Source organism: Podarcis tiliguerta (genome assembly GCF_965153285.1).
Source record: "Podarcis tiliguerta genome assembly, chromosome: 7".
Taxonomy (NCBI): Eukaryota; Metazoa; Chordata; class Lepidosauria; order Squamata; family Lacertidae; genus Podarcis; species Podarcis tiliguerta.
The window spans coordinates 4,858,511-4,880,028 of NC_139540.1; the positions used below are offsets into that span (position 1 = coordinate 4,858,511).

The following is a 21,518-nucleotide window of genomic DNA, read 5'->3' on the forward strand; positions in this document are numbered from 1 at the left end:
CAAACCTCCCTGGGGAGAGCATTCCACAAATGGGGAGCCACTGCAGAGAAGGCCGTTTCTCATGTTGTTACTCTCTGAGAGCCAGTGTGGTGTAGTGGTTAAGAGCGGTAGTCTCGTAATCTGGGGAACTGGGTTTGCGTCTCTGCTCCTCCACATGCAGCTGCTGGGTGACCTTGGGCCAGTCACACTTCTCTGAAGTCTCTCAGCCCCACTCACCTCACAGAGTGTTTGTTGGGGGGGAGGAAGGGAAAGGAGAATATTAGCCGCTTTGAGACTCCTTCGGGTAGTGATAAAGCGGAATATCAAATCCAAACTCCTTCTCCTCTTCCTCTTCTTCTTCCTCTGGACCTTTTGTGGAGGAGACACGTGAAGAAGGGCCTCAGAAGATGATCATAGGGCCATGCTCTCTTCTTCTCCAGAAGCAGGCTCAGGGACCTGAACCTGGTCTTAGCTGGAGACTCTGCAGCCACTCCTGGACTCCGGGGTTTTGACAGGCTATAGTCCTGTTCATCATAGGACGCGGGTGGTGCTGTGGGTTAAAGCCTCAGTGCCTAGGGCTTGCTGATCGAAAGGTCGGTGGTTCGAATCCCCGCGGCGGGGTGCACTCCCGCTGTTCGGTCCCAGCGCCTGCCAACCTAGCAGTTCGAAAGCACTCCCGGGTGCAAGTAGATAAATAGGGACCCCTTACTAGCGGGAAGGTAAACGGCGTTTCCGTGTGCGGCTCTGGCTCGCCAGAGCAGCGATGTCACGCTGGCCACGTGACCCGGAAGTGTCTTCGGACAGCGCTGGCCCTTGGCCTCTTTGAGTGAGATGGGCGCACAACCCTAGAGTCTGTCAAGACTGGCCCGTATGGGCAGGGGTACCTTTACCTTTACCTTTAGTCCTGTTCATCTGCTTTCACTTGAGTGGGGAATACGAATGAATGGGGAGGGTAGGTGCACACTCAATGTGAGGGCTGAAGTGCATGAGGGCTGATGCACGTGGGTATATTGTGGGGGCGTGGGGTCAGAGTCCACCCTTCTCCCCACACGCAATTTCCCTAGTCATGTTTACATTCCCTGTTCAGGGACGGCAGCTGGTTGGGGCCGTTCTCTTTATATAATGTGGCAAGTGGTTGTTAGGGAGTTCTGCCAGTCTTATGAAACTTTAGCATTATGAATCAGAGCACATCCTTCTGTGTGGCATTATCATTTTATTTTTCTTTCTCCACTTGCCGAAATAGGAATATTCCTTCTGTAGGTAACAATGGGATTTGAGTTTTGATAACGGCAGTGGCCCTCATCCGAAGCTGACAACCCCCCCCCCCGCCTCCTCTAGTTTCTCTCCCAGGTTTCTCTCCCCTTATTTAAATATCAAAAATTCAGATGCTTTCAGAAGTGGTGGTATTGGAAAGGGAAGCGTGGGTGTTACTGCAAGGTTGAGCCAATCCATTTTTATCTCATTATATATCTTTTTTTACCTAATGCTTTTTTATTATGTGAACTGTGCTGGGTTTTTAGATCCGATGCAGGGATGACGTTGCTATAACAACACGATGATTCATGTAATTTCTGCAACATTCTGTTGGGTGGGTTTTGCAGCTTGAAAGCTTCTATGCGGTAGTGATGGGGGTTCCTCTTGCTTGGTTCTGTCCACCCCACTGCAAATTTGGTACCCAAGGGTTTTACGAATTCCCACCATCTTTGGTAGCAGAAACCAATTTTTCACATGTCTGCCATGAAGTTCTTTGTTGACAGATGTGATGTATTGTGTTGGACATCAAACTGAGCTTCAGAAGCAAGATCAAGGATGGTAGGATGATGATGATTATTTAGTTCCACTTCCCAACTTAGCAAGCGTGGCATTCACACTGCACCTTTGAGGAATTTGGAGCAATTCTGAAGCATCTCTAGCTATTCAAGCTCAGGAGAAGAGGAAAGGGCTTCATTCCAAAGGTAGCCAACCCTTGAGATGTGTTTGGACTACACTTCCCATCACCCCAACCATTGACCCTGCTGCTGGGGGGCTGCTGGGAGCTGGAGTCCAACTGCAAATGGCAAGCACACTGTTGGCGACTCCTGCTCCCATACATCCCGGAAGAGAACACAGCCAAATAACAGCCAGGTGCTCTTGTGTAGACTTGACAGTAAAGGGACCCCAGACCATTAGGTCCAGTCGTGACCAACTCTGGGGTTGCGGCACTCATCTCGCTTTATTGGCCGAGGGAGCCGGCGTACAGCTTCCGGGTCATGTGGCCAGCATGACTGAGCCGCTTTTGGCAAACCAGAGCAGCACACAGAAATGCCGTTTACCTTCCCGCCAGAGTGCTACCTATTTATCTACTTGCACTTTGACATGCTTTCGAACTGCTAGGTTGGCAGGAGCAGGGACTGAGCAACGGGAGCTCACTCCATCGCGGGGATTTGAACCGCCGACCTTCTGATTGGCAAGTCCTAGGCTCTGTGGTTTAACCCACAGCACCACCCGTGTCCCTTGACAGTAGAGCCTCTCAAACCATTGATATTAAACAGAAGGTGGAATAGAAGTGGTAGCTCAGTGAATGGTTTAGCCCTGAATGTTATGTTCTGTAGCATTTGTGCATCAACCTTGCTGGCTGAGGCCAATGGCCCATCTAGTCCAGCATCCTGTTCTCACAGCGGCCAGCCAGATGCCTGTGGGAAACCCACAAGCAGGATTTGAACACAAGAGCTCTCTCCTTGTTTGTGATTTCCAGCAACTGCTGTTCAGAAGCATTGCTGCCTCTGACAATCTTCTCTTTCTTTGGTGATCCCTCGTAGCTGAGTAAGATTGTCCTCCATAAACATGTTTTTAACAATGAGTCCGTAAGTGACTATGGAGGCCAATTCTGGATCCACACGTCCTTCCACAGTGGGGACATAGGTTTCTGGGCAGTAGTTGATCACGGTGTAGATTTGCCAAGTGTGCCTTCCTCTTAGCACGTTTCTCCTTTGTGTCCTGAGTTCGAGTGCCTTCCAAGCCCATGACACCTTTGCTAAAGGCTGTTCTCCAATTGGAGCGCTCGCAGGCAAGTGTTTCCCAATTGTTGGTGTTTATACTACATTTTTTAAGATTTGCCTTGAGACAGTCTTTAAACCTCTTTTGTTGACCACCAGCATTACGCTTTCCATTTTTAAGTTCGGAATAGAGTAGTTGCTTTGGAAGACGATCATCAGGCATCCGCACAACGTGACCAGTCCAACAAAGTTGATGTTGAAGAATCATTGCTTCAGCACTGGTGACCTTTGCTTCTTCCAGTACACTGGTATTAGTTCGCCTGTCTTCCCAAGTGATGTGTAGAATTTTTTGGAGACCCCATTGATGGAATCTTTCGGGGAGAGCAGGTATGGCATAGCCATCAGGGTTTTTAGTCATCTAAAGCCCTCTCATGCATGAGTTTGCTTAATCCTCTTTTAAAGCCATCCAAGTTGGCGGCCGTCCCTGCCTCCTGTTGGAGCAAATTCCATAGTTTGACTGTGAGATGTGTGAAGAAGCACTTCCTTTTGTCTGTTCTGCTTCATGGGATGTCCACCTGTTCTAGTGTTACCAGAGAGGGAGAAAAAAACACCCTTTCTAAATCCACTTTCTCCACACCATATAAAAAATGCTTCTGTTAGAGTCCTCCTGGTGGTGCAGCAATAAAACTGTTAGCACATTTGCAAAGCTAAGCAGGGTCCGATATGGTTTCAAATTGGATGGGGGACTGGGTGTTGAGATACCTGCATTGGACTAGAGGACCAACCTTCAGGATCCATTCCAACTCTACAATTCTTTGACTATGAACCTCTTACTCCCCTATTCAGCCACTCCCCCTATTTAGCTGTTGACAATCTCTTGTTCAAGCAAATATTAAATGCTTGGGCCCTTCCACTTGTCCTCTCTCACCAGTTTTACAAGGGCATTTCTTCCTTCGGTCTCTATGCCTTTAAATTCAGGAGTGACCTATTTTCAAACTGGAAGGTTCTTTGGGCAGGGATGGTGGGGGATGTACCTTAGATGGCTTGGGAACGTTGCATTAAGAGCCTGGCATGACAGATAAAAACACACGGTTGACCCTGCCTTCCTGTCCTGGCTAATTATATTAAACTCCATTTGCATGCTGACATGAGAGTTTAAGAGGGGTCGTTGGAGCCTCGATGCATATGAAATCTGCAAAATGACAGTCCGAGGCCAGGGGAGCATTGGACAAGTGGCAATTAGGCCACTAAGAGGATCACACCATGTTTTCATATTGCTGGGAGAGGTCTGCCGATCTTTGCCTTTAAATGCTTGACAGAGGCACCCAGAGGTGCCTCTTGACTGCATTAGTGGCAGGATCAGTGCGGTGAAAGACAGCAGGCAGCCTCTTAGCAGAAAGTGGTGCGGTAGGTGTTTTGCGGAAAAATAGCAAGCCATCAGCAGAGCGGCCCAGTAGTCCCTGCCAGATTCCTTGCTCCTTTGGTCCTGCTGAGGGAACTATGCCACTCAAAGGATTTGTGGCCTTCCCAAAATCTGCTTCGAGGTTTATTTTTACATCCAAGTAGGAGGTGAACAGGGGCCAATCACTGCCTCTCAGCCTAACCTGCGTAGCAGTGTAGATGCGAAGGAAGATAACCATAAATTCCTCTTGGGGGGAAAATGTGGGATATAAATGCAACACACAAGGAGATGGCACTGAGGGTGGTCAAAAGAGTTCTATGGGGGAGTGATTTTTTTATGAATACCCCCAAATTTTATTTTTTAATCCCTGCAAGTAGAAAAGTAGAGTGTCAAGAGTCCAGCCCAGCCTTCTCCTTGCTGTGCTGGTTTCCTATTGCAGTGGCCTTCTCCCCTTGCTCCCCAGCGGTCTGAAATGGTACGTTCAATTCTACCACCTCAGAAGGACCCAGTTGGATCACGACCATGACCAATGTAGTCCAGTGTTGTGTTGTCACAGCAGAGAACCAGATGCCTCTTGGAAGTCCCATGATTCCTGCGTTGAATGGGGTTGCATTAGATGACCTTTGGAGTCTCAGCTCAACAATTCTCTCATTCTATGCATTAAGGAGCAGAACACAAAACAGCTTCCTTCTTCCTCAAGAAGTGCTCTACCTCCCCAAGATCTGTACTGTGCCACACCTTTTTCTCCATGCTGACTCTGAAAGGGTAAAGGGACCCCTGACCGTTAGGTCCAGTCGCAGAGGACTCTGGGGTTGCGGTGCTCATCTTGCTTTATTGGCCGAGGGAGCCGGCGTACAGCTTCCGGGTCATGTGGCCAGCATGACTAAGCCACTTCTGGCGAACCAGAGCAGCACACGGAAACGCCGTTTACCTTCCCGCCGGAGCGGTACCTATTTATCTACTTGCACTTTGACGTGCTTTCTAACTGCTAGGTTGGCAGGAGCAGGGACTGAGCAACAGGAGCTCACCCCATCGCGGGGATTTGAACCGCTGACCTTCTGATCGGCAAGCCCAAGGCTCAGTGGTTTAGACCACAGCGCCACCCGCGTCCCATGCTGCCTCTTAGCCTGGGTCAATTACCCTCATTTCTGCTTTGTCCCCTCACTTCCTTACCTTAACTACCAGCAGAAGTCTAGTTATAGGTAGGTAGCCATGCTGGTCTGCCGTAGTCGAAACAAAATTTTTTAAAAATTCCTTCCAGTAGCACCTTTTGACTACCAGCGGAAGATTTGCCAAAAAAGCTCACCTCATTGTATTTTTAAAGTGAAGCATTTTTTTCTCGATGTGCTGAGTATAGTTGCAGTTTTAAAGCTGGCTGGATTTGGGGGGAAATGTTTGCTTAATCTCTTTCCATTGACGTTTTTCCTTTTTCCTTTTTGGTATGTTTTAAAATAATTATTACCTGTCCAAAGCATTTGAGGCTGGGAAGGCTGATAATTAGTAGGTCTGCAAACCTTAATTGGTTTAATCGGCAGATCAATCCACTAAAGCTTTAATTGATTAATTTGTAGGACTCCAAGTTGAGACACACTTTCCTTTTATTTATTTTCTTCCGGCGAGCTACTACGTTAGGGAACAAAAAGGAACATAAGAAAGGAAAGTGAGGCCTACAACAGCAAAAAAAATTGTAGCGTGGAGTTGAAATTTCCAAGTGCTTCACCACAATTCATCCCCCACAAGTGTTCCCAAACAGATAGTTACCCTCTCCTGCCCTCCCACCTTAAAACAATATTGCACTTCTCTTTGAATAGACTTCACCAAACCTGCTGATTTGTGCCTCTTGTGCATGAATGATGCAATCTAAGTTAAAGCAGTAGGGAGCATGAACTGAACACCAGAAATAAAGGGAATCAGGTCTTCCTAGCAACATGTTTCGTTGGTACCTTGTTTCACAAATTCCTTGGTACTCAAACAACTTGGAACCCAAACCCTGCAAACCCAGAAGTAAGTGCAAACTTTTTTCGGAACCCAAATGTGCTCCGTTTTGGGTGCCACACTTCCCTTTTGAGTGTTACGCTGAGTTCTGTCTATTTTTGCCATTTATTTTGCGTTTTTGTTTGTGCGGCTCTTTTGGTTTCGTTTTTGTGACTGTGTGGAACCCAGTTCAGCTACTGATTGATTGATTGTGTGACTGCAGTACATTGTTTATTGCTTTCATTTTATGGATCAATGCTCTTGTTAGATAGTAAAAAAATCATGATAAATTGCTTCTTTTAGGGGTTGTTTTTAAAAGTCTGGAACGGATTAATCCATTTTGCATTACTTTCTATGGGAAAAGCGCGCCTTGGTTTTGGAACGGTCTTCTGGAATGGACTTAGTTTGAGAACCAAGGTACCACTGTATAGTCCTGTACAGTTGCACCAAACTGTTGTTGGCATCCGGCTGTCTCAAGAAACAATGGAAGTGCACCTCCGGGGGTGAAGTCAAACTGCTACATTAGCAGTACCAAGGTGACTTCCCTGGGGTGCCAGCTTGGGTAATGTGTCTGCAGGGGCTGGGCTTCCCAGATGACAAGACTTTCCCCTCTCGGCCTCACTGTTGCTGTCCAAAGGAAAGCAGAGCAAGACTATTGGCATTAGCTTGGCTGCAGGAGTTGCGTGCCGAGGTCCCCAGGTCCACCCCAAATAACTCACACATCACACAGAAATTTTTGTTTAAGATTTTTGGTATAATTTTGGCCACAGCTTTATTAACATACAAATTTGTGAGTGGTTGCGTAGGCATTGGTTGCGACTATCTGCCCCCACCATGGGGGACAGACTGACATTCCGCACGATGCGAAAGTCAGAATGGGGGAATACACTTGGGGGTTACGCGGAGCAGGGAACCTGCCCTCACCCCAAATGCAACCAGGAGCTCATTGCTATGGCCCGAGCCCCCTTGACAGAGTGGACAAGCAATAGTTAGCTCCCAATTCCTTTAATGGAATCCCTTGCAGCAGCAGCATTAGAGGGACAGGCACAGCCAATCCATGCCCCTCAACCAACCAAACCATAAACCAATGCCTAACCGCGAACCTTACAGGTTGTGACAATTTGCTACGCAGTAGGCAAAACCCAAATGGCCCCAGCCAATCAGCCAGATGGACAAAATTCCTACCAGGCCCCCGCTCCAAAGCAGACGACCCCATGACAGGCATAGCAAGGTCAAAGCGAACAACCCTATTCTAGGGAGGGAGGGGCAATCTGATGCATGGGCGAAAAGAGGAAGCCCTAGCCTCATGCAAGGAGTTTTAGTATTTCTGGCGGTCAATCAATAAATGGCAACATTAACTTCTTCCCAACAACAAGGGAAGCCCCAATCGCATCAGTGGCCAACAATCAATTAGCCCGCCCCCAACTTTGGAGTGTCCTGGCAGCCCCCACCGCAACACGTGCTCTCCATGAAGGAGAACACGCTTTGCCAGAATGAGGCATACAAAGTCCCATCCCACCACCTTAGGGACTCCACTCTGGATTTGTGCAAGGTTGACTCCTTAGGCTTTTCTTCTTCTGAAGAAATCCGGGAAAAAGCTAGTCGTTGCAGAGTCCTCAGTGTGCGAATAGTAGTAGTAGCAGCAGCAGTAGTAGTAGCAATAATAATAATAATAAATTATTTATACCCCGCCCATCTGGCTGGGCTTCCCCAGCCACCTTGGGCAGCTTCCAACAGAATATGAAAATACAGTAATCCATCAAACATTAACAGCTTCCCTAAACAGGGCTGCCTTCAGATGTTTTCTAAAAGTCTGGTAGTTGTTTCTCTCTTTGACATCTGGTGGGAGGATGTTCCACAGGGCAGGTGCCACCACCGAGAAGGCCCTCTGCATGGTTCCCTGTAACTTGGCTTCTTGCAGCGAGGGAACTGCCAGAAGGCCCTCGGCGCTGGACCTCAGTGTCTGGGCAGAACGATGGGGGTGGAGACGCTCCTTCAGGTATACTGGGCCGAGGCCTTTTAGGGCTTTAAAGGTCAGCGCCAACACTTTGAATTGTGCTCGGAAACATCCTGTGAGCCAGTGTAGGTCTTTCAAGACTGGTGTTATGTGGTCTCAGCAGCTGCTCCTGGTCACCAGTCTAGCTGCTGCATTCTGGATTAGTTGTAGTTTCCGGGTCACCTTCAAAGGTAGCCCCACATAGAGCACATTGCAGTAGTCCAAGCGAGAGATAACTAGAGCATGCACCACTGTGGCGAGACAGTCTGCGGGCAGGTAGAATAGCTTCATTCACATTGCTTCCACTAGGAAAAAGTCCTTAGAGGCTATTTATTTGTAGTGTTTATTTAGCAATGTTTCTATATTTCATTGAAAGTTAATTATTGCAACCATGCTGTAAGACTGGCCAACATTATCATTACCATCCATTTCCTAGATCTGTGCATAGGCTGAAGCAGAGAGTATGTGGTCTGTTTCCGAGGATGTTCATAGCAATGTGGAATCTGAATCGCTGCACCAAATTTCTGTTTGGTTTCAATGATCGACACAATCTGTTTAGGGTAAATTGGACTCTACATTACTCATTCAGTCCCCACCCCCCATATTGTTTCCATAGATTGTCGGGAGAATCTTGGCTGATCAGGAGAGGTGGACTTTGGGAAACCTCCATAGAAAATTTGGTATTGTTTCTGCACAAGGTAACGACAAGTTAAGTTCTTAAATTTAGTGACCTGATACTTGGGGGTTGTGTATTGAATAGGATGGTGTGCTATTTCCCTTGCCTCTGGGTCCCAGAGTTGGCTTGAGGAGGACTCTAATTCAGATGATGCACCAGCCCTTCTACTTGAGGGGCTATGCTGCCGTAGCCTGAAAACGTGGCTCTTCCATCAATCATCTTCTCAATCTGAAGTCCTTTAAATATTGCAACAATCTCCGCTGGCAGATGGAGCCAATGGAAGTGCCACCAGCCTTTTTAAGATTGCAGAGGACTTTAAGCCTTTGCTGATATAGTGTCAGGCCAAACTCATTTCCCTCCACACTGGGCTCACTGGGAGCTGTCCAGGGTCCTGGTTTGCCTTATCCCACCTTAGCCTGGACCAGAAGAAGCTCTGGTATTTGTTACTACCTTCCTTGTGACATCTCAGCCCCAATGGAACAGGATAGGTAGGATGTCGCTGAAGACAAATGCAAAAATCCTTCCTAGATGCTTTTTTTGGATTACAACTCCTATCATTCCACCCAAAAAACATCTGGGTTAGGGAAGGCTGGTTTAAAGTGAGGTTAATGATTCCTAGACTAGTCACATGGGCGATCTAGTCACAGGCCAATCATGACTGGAGCAATGCTTCTTGAACAGGAGGACCCATCCGTACCATGTCATAGAACCCAAAGCCACTAGAGCGGCACCTTTTGATGCTGATGTCTTCCTCTCTCCTCCCCAATCACTCTCCTGCTTGTTACTCAATCCTGATATAGAATCATAGAATCATAGAATCATAGAATCATAGAGTTGGAAGAGACCACAAGGGCCATCGAGTCCAACCCCCTGCCAAGCAGGAAACACCATCAGAGCACTCCTGACATATGGTTGTCAAGCCTCTGCTTAAAGACCTCCAAAGAAGGAGACTCCACCACACTCCTTGGCAGCAAATTCCACTGTCGAACAGCTCTTACTGTCAGGAAGTTCTTCCTAATGTTTAGGTGGAATCTTCTTTCTTGTAGTTTGCATCCATTGCTCCGTGTCCGCTTCTCTGGAGCAGCAGAAAACAACCTTTCTCCCTCCTCTATGTGACATCCTTTTATATATTTGAACATGGCTAACATATAACATATAAGCATGGGTTTTCTATGCCCATACAAGAAAGGACAGTAAACTGTGGGTGGTATCTTGTTCTGTTAGTGCAAGGACTTTGGCTTTGTAATAGAACTTCCCCTCTTCTCCCTATGCAGCCCATAAATAATTTGTAGGGCTCCTCCTAACCCACCAGAATGGAGTTTGGTTGAGGATGGGCACCTGTGGGGAGAAGGAGAGCAGCTCTGTTGTGGAATTGGAAATCCTTCATCTTATGGAACAAGTGCATTGGATGCTCATCCCTTCATAAAGTGTCATCTCAAAGGCTTCTGAAGGACCACTTAGTTTGCTATGGAGGTGAGAAGAAGCTGATACAGTGTCTTCTAGGAAATTTGATGTAGCTATAAGGATGTGATAGCTGGAGATGGACCAGTTAGTGCATTTCAAGCCCTCCAAATTACATTCTTCTTTGAAGACCTTGGCAGTATCCCAATGGGTGTGTAACTCCACCATTGGTTTGCCTCTGAGTTAACACGTAATGAATTACCATCCAGCCCACAAATCTAAAATGTTTGATGGGTCGATCTAATTGGCTGTATTTCAATCTATGCCTATAACTTAAAGGGCATTGAAAATGACCAGTAGATTGAAACAGGTCTTGCGATTGTATATAAAAACATTTTTGGGGGGGAACACAGACATTCTTGTGTGTGTTCAGATTTGACCCAGTGAGGCAGTATACTAGCAATTTCATCCATATTAACTCTCAATTGACACGTTTATTATTCCTGTGCAAGTAGAGTTGTGCTTTGTTACTCTCTCTCCGAGGTGAAGCTAGTCACACATAATGCTTCATTACCATGTTTTCGGCAGAATATTTCTATGGTGTGCTATGGATGTTTTCAGTAACGCGGGATTTAATACACTTACTTCGTTAAAAAGAAGGGGGGAAAGAAAGGCCCTTTAAACTTTTTGAAATCTATCCCAACTTTTCGTGGCTGCTGTCATAGCTCTGGCATATTTTGACACTAACGACTAGAGCTGAAGCGATAGGAGGTAAGAATTGTACAATGTTGCCTGCAGGTCTTGATGGCGAAGCTAGGTTAGCTACCATGGAAACGGAGTGAGCCATGGTCCCCCGTTCAGTGAGATGTTCCTGGGCTACCCACTGGTGATTTTTGCAAAGTTAATTGTTTTATGCAGAAATGTGCAAGCAGAGAAGATCGGAGGCAAACCTACCCCCTGTAAGCAAATAGCCCAACTGGTATTCCTGTATCAGCTTCCACAAAGAGAGCAACTAGACTCCAAAGATTCATCAGCCAAGTCTCTCACTTCTCCTGTGTCCAGTTTAATTACAGTAGTTTCTGATGATAAACTGTCTGGGCATTTATGCATCACATTCTCACCTCCCTTCAGAATGTGGGCTCTGAACCTCACCACTGAAAACAAATTGCCCGTTCAGGGGGGAAATACTTGCACGCTAACAAGAAATTTAATAAATGATAAGTAATAATACCCCCCTGCCTACTCCAAACAAAATCCATCTTAGTTATTTTTCCAAGTCCCTGGATTTCATCAGATAGCATTTCAAGCAAAAGAACTTAAATAATAGTATTGAATTTAAGAAGAACATGGACAAAATGGAGCGTGTCCATCAATTCTTGCCTAACGTAATGTTTTGGGGAGAATTGGGGTGTTCTTGGGTGGAATATACAAGGCATTTAATGGGGATCTGAATGTTTTGAGGAACATGTTGTTCAGCCCAGGTAAAGGAAGAACAGCAGGACTTAACATGAGTGCTCAGAAACATGTTGTTGTTGTTTAGTCGTTTAGTCGTGTCCGACTCTTCGTGACCCCATGGACCAGAGCACGCCAGGCACTCCTGTCTTCCACTGCCTCCCGCAGTTTGGTCAAACTCATGCTGGTAGCTTCGAGAACACTGCCCAACCATCTCGTCCTCTATCGTCCTCTTCTCCTTGTGCCCTCCATCTTTCCCAACATCAGGGTCTTTTCCAGGGAGTCTTCTCTTCTCATGAGGTGGCCAAAGTATTGGAGCCTCAGTTTCAGGATCTGTCCTTCCAGTGAGCACTCAGGGCTGATTTCCTTCAGAATGGAGAGGTTTTGATCTTCTTGCAGTCCATGGGACGCTCAAGAGTCTCCTCCAGCACCAGAATTCAAAAGCATCAATTCTTCAGCGACCAGCCTTCTTTATGGTCCAGCTTTCACTTCCATACATCACTACTGGGAAAACCATAGCTTTTACTATACGGACCTTTGTTGGCAAGGTGATGTCTCTACTTTTCAGAAACATGAGGAGATGTCTTATTACGCAACACACAGACCAACTCACTGTTGCAAGATGTAACAGTGATTCTATAAGGTGGCTTTAAAAGTCCAGTCTTCCCCCCAAATACATGCCCTGCCTATGCTCTGGGCTACAGCTCCATCTAGCAGGCTATTGAGTTGGGGAAGAGTAGAGTAGCTGAATCCAGGAATGTGAAGATCTGTCACTGGTTACTGGTATGGTGGTATGGAACCTCACTGAATTTTGTTCATGGGGGGATTTGAAAAAAAACAACAGAGAGTTGTTGCCTTCAAGCCCTGTTTCTGCGCCTCTTGAAAGCCTCTGATTGGCCATTGTGGGAAATGGGATTCTGCACTTCATTAACCTTTGGCCAGATCCATCTGTGCCTTTCATTGCAGCAACTGTTTTTGTAATTGAAGGATCTAGAACTGGAGACCCCGCAGTTCATTTTTGCAAGGGGGTGGGGGATTTTCCCCTGTTCCCGAGAGGGGGATGATGGCTTCAAGATGCCAAATTTAATGAGTCCCTGTTTTTAATCTGTGCAGAAATAGCTTAGCATCTGGTTGGGTTCATCTGTGAGTAACAAGGTCCCTCCCATGTTGTTCCCTGGACCTTTCCTTCAAGCGCTGTGTAGGCTGGAGATGAATAATGTCTCTCATGTCGAAAGCGTTGAGAATTCCAAAGTACCCTGGCGAGATGCACAATTAAACCTTCAGCGGTTCCTGCACACATAACTTCTGCTGCTTTCTGGTTGCCGTGTGGAGATTTCCTACATCATTTGCCTTGCTAGGGTTGCGCTGGGCATGTTGAACCAGGAGGCCCTGGTGCTGGTGTTCATTTGCCACTATCTTCAGCCACCAGGGCTGGTGGAGAACTAAGCCAGAATGCAGCCATCACAGACCTATTAATCTTGGGTAATTAATTGACCCAGGAGAGCTTCTTCCAAACCTTCTATACAGGAACATAAGACCAGAGGTCCCTCTTTTCAAATAGTGTGTACAGAAATGGGCAGAAGCTCTCCAGGGTCTCCCAGCCTTAACTGTTGTTGTTTAGTCGTGTCCAACTCTTCGTGACCCCATGGACCAGAGCACGCCAGGCACTCCTGTCTTCCACTGCCTCCCGCAGTTTGGTCAAACTCATGCTGGTAGCTTCGAGAACACTGTCCAACCATCTCGTCCTCTGTCGTCCTCTTCTCCTTGTGCCCTCCATCTTTCCCAACATCAGGGTCTTTTCCAGGGAGTCTTCTCTTCTCATGAGGCGGCCAAAGTATTGGAGCCTCAGCTTCAGGACCTGTCCTTCCTGTGAGCACTCAGGGCTGATTTCCTTCAGAATGGATAGGTTTGACCTTCTTGCAGTCCATAGGACATTCAAGAGTCTCCTCCAGCACCTTAATTCAAAAGCATCAAACCTGGGACCTTCTGAATGCAAAGCATATGCTCCATCATTGGGCTAAGGACCTTCCCTCTGTGCCATGTACTCTGTGCCATGTACTGTGTTATGTTCTTCATCAATGTGGACAACTCATGTCTAGGAGGAAACACTAGGCTACTGCTTTAGGCTTCCATGTCCCTGCACCATTTACAAAGAGACCCACTTTTCCGTTAGCAATGTCTTCTAATGGCAAGCAGCACGAAACGGGCCTGCAGAAATTGAAAGGATCCCTGCTTTTCCCTGTTGCTTTGAAAATTGATAAGAATTTTGGATCTCCCCACTCCCATCTGCCCGGGTTTCAGTTCTGCTCTTTAACTGAAGTGTGATGGGTAAAACCTCTATTTTTGTTGCAATTCATTCCCAGAGCTGCTTGATAGCTTTCCAGATCTGTCACACTCTCAAATCAAACTTGACACCCTTATAATAGGGCGTGTTAAATATATAATGGTGTCATTTGTGTATTTGCGCTGTTACGAGCTCCTTCCCATGAGTAGTAACTTATTTTTATATCTTAAACTTTTTCATCCTTCAACTTGAATTGAGCTATAGCTTGTTTCCAGATCTGCTTTTCTGAGAGGCATCTGAGAGGCTGGCTTGTCCAGGTTCCATGTTAGCAGGTATTAAATGATGAAGAGTGCATGGTTCTTGTGCTATGGTTTCTCACATTTTGTGGCTGGGACACTCAAATGCTTCCCCAGATTGATGTCTCCACTGGGTGCTCATTGGGCTCTGATGCACATGAGTTCTAGGAAGACCAATGGTCCATTTAGCTCAGTATTATTTGCAATGACTGGCAGTAGCGTTCGAGAATTTCAGGAAGGGGCCTCTTCTAGCCATAGCTTGAGATGCTCAGGATTGAATCCAGAACCTTCTGTGTTCACGTCAAATGTTCTCTCACCATGGCAAGAGGAAATATCTCACGTCCAGATCAATTCTGTAGGACAGATGTGAACAGACTCAGTCTTCTTTTGTCGGGCAAAAAGAAATAGAATCCCCATAGGGAACACCAACATATTTTAAACTTAGAAAGCGAGGAGTGTGTACTCAGGAGCTGTAAAGGTATAACTGATCTGTGGCAATGATCCAAAATTTATGGGGTTTCCCTTAAGGCTGGTCCAGCAGGTGCAGCTGCTGCAAGATTGCTGAAGGGACAGTCAACAACACTATTTCTCAAAGAAATGCATTGGTTGCCAATATGTTACTGGGCCATTTTAGGGTCTTGCATTTAGCAGCTGAATTTAATGACACCAGATTGTCTTTGGGACTACCTTACCTTATAAAAATCCTGCTTGGTCTCTGCATCCTTGAGCCAGAGCTCAGGGATGATGGAAGTTGTAGTCCAACAACATCTGGGGACCCACAGTTTGAGAACTGCTGTTGTAGAGGGAAGCGAGGGGCAAATGGGTCTCATCCACCTGGGAAGGTAGCCCATCTAGGAGAAGGAAGATTCTCATCCTAAACCTCCACTGCCTTGCGGGATATCTTCAGGAAAAGAGAAGGCTAAGGAGTTTACCCTACACAAATCTGGAGTGGAGTCCCTAATGTTATGTACTGAAGTTCTCACCCTGGGCCAGCAGGGGGGATACTGTAGATAGTTATGCAAATAAGGGATAAAAAGTGACATTCAGTGATTGGATAGTTTTAGAAAGTTGTTACAGTAACGTTGTACTGGAGCTCTATATAAGCAGGCTGACTGAACCCTTCAGTTCAGTTCTGTCCTGGCCTGTGAATAAAGAAGAGCTGTTTGGAGAATCTCTGTGTCGTCTGATATGTTCACCCACAACTTAACACCTAAGATGGTGGCACCTTGTATGCCTCCTTCCAGCAACTCCTGCAGCCGAGCTGGTGCCAAACGTCTTGCTCTGTTTACCTTTGGACCACCTCAGCAAGGGCGAGAGGGGGGTCTTGTTGTCTGGGCAGCCCAGGGGCTCCATACACACTGCCTAGGCTTCTGCCCCGGAAGTCGTTTCAGTGCTGCTAACACAGCGGTTTGACTTCACCCATTATCTCTCGAGACAGAAGGATGCCGAAAACAACAGTGTTGCAGCACATTGGCTTTTGGAATGTGCTCCCGGGGAATATCAGGGAGGTGCCTAAAATGTTAGCGTTTGGATGCTTGCTTGCAACGCATTTGTTCACCCAGGCTTTCCCCGAGGAGTGATACAGTAAAGCTGATGATGGATCTGATTCATTGATTTGTTTGTAATTTGTTTTTATTGATGCAATTTAATTACAGATCTCCATGTTGTTTACCACCATCATACTCCTTTTTTTTAAAGCTGTTGGGCGGTTTAGAAATATTTGCTAAGTAAAGAAAAATAAACACACATGCTTTTTGGAGACCATACAGCTGCCAGAAATTCTGGATTAGATCTAGGTGCACCCAGTCCAGTGTTTATTGCAAGACTCCCAGTAACCAACAAGGAGGAGATTGTTTACTGGAAAATGGAAAAAAAATAAGAAGAGTCCTGCTGGATCGGGCCCATCTAGATGCCTCTGGGAAGCCCGCAAGAGGCGGGAGGAAGCAGACCTGCAGTTGATGCTTGAAAGCATTTCATCAATTCATTTTGAACCTTTTCTTCCTCCCAGAGGAGTCCCTGGGCAATGGTTGTTCTCACTCCAGACTTTGCTTATGTTTTTAAGGCAGCTTCTGTTGGGTCCCATTCTTGGCTGGACAGTGACACCTCTTTTATTTACAAATTTATATCTGTACATTTGGCTTGATGAATCTTGGGTGGGCTTGATCTGTTGTGAGACGGACTGGTCAATTGTCTATTATATTTCAAAGTAGCTTGCCCAAAGACACCTTTGAGAATGGCATCGGTGAGGGTGGTGACCCTTGCTAATGCCAAGGTTCTTTGTAGCTTGGACCAGGGAAGCCCAGGGCTGAGACTGGGATCTGGCCCACTTAGATATTGTCCATTAAACTAATAATAATAATAATAAATTTTATTTATATCCCGCCCTCCCCAGCCGAAGCCGGGCTCAGGGCGGCTAACAACAGTAAAACAGCACACAACACTTTAAAATCATTCATTATAAAATTAATTAATTCAAGCCACTGGCAACCATTGGGCCAGAGCTCTGCGAAGATTGCCAATGGAGGGAGTCAGGCTGTGCCCTGGCCAAAGGCCTGGTGGAACAGTTCTGTCTTGCAGGCCCTGCGGAAAGATGTTAAGTCCCGCAGGGCCCTGGTCTCTTGTGACAGAGTGTTCCACCAGATCGGAGCCACGGCCGAAAAAGCCCTGGCTCTAGTTGAGGCCAGCCTAACTTCTCTGTGGCCTGGGACCTTCAAGATGTTTTTATTTGAAGACCGTAAGTTTCTCTGTGGGGCATACCAGGAGAGGCGGTCCCGTAGGTACGAGGGTCCTAGGCCGTATAGGGCTTTAAAGGTTAAAACCAGCACCTTAAACCTGATCCTGTACTCCACCGGGAGCCAGTGCAGCTGGTATAGCACCGGGTGAATGTGATCTCGCAGCGAAGACCCCGTAAGGAGTCTCGCTGCAGCATTCTGCACCCGCTGGAGTTTCTGGGTCAGTCTCAAGGGCAGCCCCACGTAGAGCGAGTTACAATAATCCAGTCTGGAGGTGACCGTCGCGTGGATCACAGTGGCTAGGTCAGGGCGAGAGAGGTAAGGAGCCAACTGCTTAGCTTGGCGGAGATGGAAAAATGCCGCCTTTGTTGTAGCTGCAATCTGCGCCTCCATTGAAAGGGAGGTGTCGAAGATTACACCCAAACTCTTAACGGACGGTGCTGGCACTAATTGCACCCCCGCAAGAGATGGGAGTTGCCCCCCCAATCCCATATCGTCCCGTCCCAGCCACAGGACCTCTGTCTTCGAAGGATTTAACTTCAACCGGCTCCCACGTAGCCATCCAGCCACAGCTTCCAGACATCTGGTCAGTGTGTCTGGGGCCGAGTCAGGATGGCCATCCATCAACAGATAGAGTTGGGTGTCATCAGCATACTGATGGCAACCCAGCCCAAAACTCCGGACAAGCTGGGCGAGGGGGCGCATAAAGATGTTGAAAAGCATCTTTAATTAAACTTTAATTAGTTTAATGTTAAGTAAACGTCCAGTGCGCTTCCAACGCCATAAATCTTATCTCAGCAGAGAATTTCGTGCAGCGGTTGAAGAAGGCAGGAGAGTCAGTACCTTTCAATGAAGAATCCTGGAGCAAGCACTTTGGAACTCAGGAAAAAAACTTTATTTACAAAAGAAAAACCCTGGCGATAAAGCACACAAAAGGATGTCACATAGAGGAGGGAGAAAGGTTGTTTTCTGCTGCTCCAGAGAAGCGGACACGGAGCAATGGATACAAACTACAAGAAAGAAGATTCCACCTAAACATTAGGAAGAACTTCCTGACAGTAAGAGCTGTTCGACAGTGGAATTTGCTGCCAAGGAGTGTGGTGGAGTCTCCTTCTTTGGAGGTCTTTAAGCAGAGGCTTGACAACCATATGTCAGGAGTGCTCTGATGGTGTTTCCTGCTTGGCAGGTTGTTGGACTCGATGACCCTTGTGGTCTCTTCCAACTCTATGATTCTATGATTCTATCTCCAGCATAAAGAAAACTTTACTCTAAACTTAACTCATATCAGCAAACACGCCCATGGCCACAAACTGAGTCTGCGAGTCAGGTCAAAAAGGGGGGCGGGGGGAAAAACACACGGGTGAACTGACTATTTATACAAACTAACTCACATTCCTGGATGCTTAATGACTTCCAGCTGCTCAGTGATTAGAGTGACTTGTTACCTCTTAACCCTTTAGTACCAACAGATATCGGGTGTTGCCTGTACTCAGTCCCTGAGCCCTCTGCAACAGAGGCAGCCAACATGGTGCCCTCCAAATCTTTCGGACCACAACTCCCATCAGCCCAAGCCAGTGTGGCCAATGGTCAAGGATGATGAGAGCTGTAGTCCAGCCATGTCTGGAAGGCCACAGATTTGCTCTCCCTGCTGCCTTGTGTAAGAGCAGCGGTTCTCAACCTGTGGGTCCCCAGATGTTGTTGGACTACAACTCCCATCACCCCTAGCTAGCAAGGCCAGAGCTCAGGCATGATGGGAGTTGTAGTCCAACAACATCTGGGGACCCACAGGTTGAGAACTGCTGTGTAAGAGGCACTTAACAAACAGTGTCTTCGCTTTTCCTGATGTCCCAACTCTTTTATTTGCCTGCCTGCCTGCGTTCTGGCTTGCTTTATGGTCTTGAAACTATTGCTCATTGACCCAGAGACCTTATCTAAGTTTATATCCTACAATGGCTCCCCAGCCTGCGTGGAGAAGTAACATTTTCATTAGCCACTTGCCAAGAATAGTCTGAAGATATACATATTAAGAAAACCAAAAGAAGAGGGGGTGGAGGTGGGGAAGATAACTCTAATCAGTTTTTAAACTGTGAAGTCCATTTACCAGAAGCATATCTTTGCTGTGAATAAATGGACTGGTCCTGGGTGGGGTGAAGGAGGCATAGCTCAGATTGCAAAGCTTCTGTTTTGCATAGATTTAATTCCTGCCATCTCTAAGGACTGGGACAACCCTTGCCCGATTTTTTGGAGAACTTCAGTCAGTCTGAGCAGATGATTCTGGGGTCAGTGAGTAAGTCACAGAATCATAGAATTGTAGAGTCGGAAAGGGACACCAGGGATCATCTCTTGCAATCTTCTTCGGTGCAGGAATCTCAGCTAAAGCATCTGTAACAGATAGCCTCCCAACCTCTGTTTAAAAACCTCCAGTGAAGGAGAGTCCACCACATTTTAAGGGAGTCCATTCCACTGCTGAGCAGCTCTTGCTGGAAGAAAGTTCTTCCTAATGGCTGGTTGGAACCTCCTTTCTTGGAACTGGAATCCACTGGCTTTGGAGAAGGAGACAACAACCTTGCTTCATCTTATTGTCACTATTCCTTAGAATAATATTATTATTATCTGAATATCACAGGGCAGTTCACAGCATAAAAAATACAGAAGGAGAACACAAAATACATAACAAAAGCAAGAACAAACCAGAAACCCGCCTCCTGCAAATACCTTTAAAAGGCCATATAATGTTAATTGGACAAAGGTCTAATTATAGAGAAACATTTTCACCTGGCACCTAAAGATGTGTAGTGAAGGTGTCAGGTGAGCCTCACTGGGGAGAGCACTTCACAAACAGGGAGCCACCACAGGAAAGGTCGGTTCTCATGTTGTTGCCCTCCAGACCTCTTGTGGAGGAGACACATGATGATGATCAAAGGGTCTAAGTCTCATAGAATCATAGAGTTGGAAGAGACCACAAGGGCCATCGAGTCCAACCCCCTGCCAAGCAGGAAACACCATCAGAGCACTCCTGACATATGGTTGTCAAGCCTCTGCTTAAAGACCTCCAAAGAAGGAGACTCCACCACACTCCTTGGCAGCAAATTCCACTGTCGAACAGCTCTTACTGTCAGGAAGTCTGCTTTCAGGTCTTTAAGTTATTGCGTTCCCGAGCATGTATATACATTTGAGACATACACACACACACACACACACACACTCAAACTGAAAGACTTCAATACAGTCAACATGTTGAACATTTTAGAGATGTTAAAAACTCTTTTCTTTCTTCAGTTGTTTTTCGTATAATATTGGGATCCAAGCTGCACACATGCAGAGTGGCCTTAGCCAGATGGGAAATCAACATGCCTTTGCTGCAAACAACACCAACAGAGACCGAGAGCAGTGTTTACCTTAGTCCAAATGTTCTGAACGTAGTTATGAAAAAGCCTTCTTATATAAGCTTTACCAAATACCCTCGACTGCTAGGAGAAATAGGAAAAGGGAAGGATATTTTGAGATCCATTGTACGCCGTCTGAAGAAACCAGCATAAAGATAACAGCATTGTATAGAATTCTTCACTTGCTATGCGCATACAATATCTGGCTTAAGAGTTAACCTTCAGTTATAAAAGTACATACCTTTCATGTGAGAGCCCTTCAGATATTTAAAGACGGCTATCCCATTCCCTCTCAGTCTTCTTCAGGCTAAGCATCCCTCCCTCCCTCAACTGTTCCTCATAAAGTTTGGTTTCCAAACCCTTGATCATCTTGATCACCCTTCTCTGCTCATCTTCCAGCTTGCCAAAACATTTCTTCGACTGTGATGCTCACAACTGGACACAGGACTCCAGGTGTGGTCTCACCAAGGCAGGATAAAAGTAAAGGTAAAGGTACCCCTGCCCATATGGGCCAGTCTTGCCAAACTCTAGGGTTGTGCGCTCATCTCACTCTAAAGGCTGGGAGCCAGCGCTGTCCACAGACACTTCCGGGTCACGTGGCCAGCATGACAAGCTGCATCTGGCGAGCCAGCGCAGCACACGGAATGCCATTTACCTTCCCGTTGGTAAGCGGTCCCTATTTATCTACTTGCACCCGAGGGTGCTTTCAAACTGCTAGGTTGGCAGGCGCTGGGACCGAATGACGGGAGCGCACCCCGCCGCGGGGATTCGAACCACCGACCTTTTGATCGGCAAGTCCTAGGTGCTGAGGCTTATAGAATGGTGCTATTCCTTGCGTTGACCTGGACAATAAACTTCTGTAGAAAAGCATTAGCTTTTTTGCTGCTGCATCACACCATCAATTCATGTAAAGGTTGTGGTCTACTAAGACCGCTAGATCTTATCTGTTCAGAATCTGAAGTGAG

At 46.7% G+C, this 21,518-nt stretch overlaps 1 protein-coding gene across 1 annotated transcript in view; it reads left to right on the plus strand.

Moving 5' to 3' along the window:
* Window positions 1-21,518, plus strand: part of TSNARE1 (t-SNARE domain containing 1) — a 356,177-nt gene that overhangs the window by 12,095 nt on the left and 322,564 nt on the right. The window contains exon 2 of the mRNA XM_083449087.1: window positions 8,943-9,024. Coding sequence (XP_083305213.1) covers window positions 8,943-9,024 — 82 coding nt within the window. The remainder of the gene's footprint in view (window positions 1-8,942; window positions 9,025-21,518) is intronic.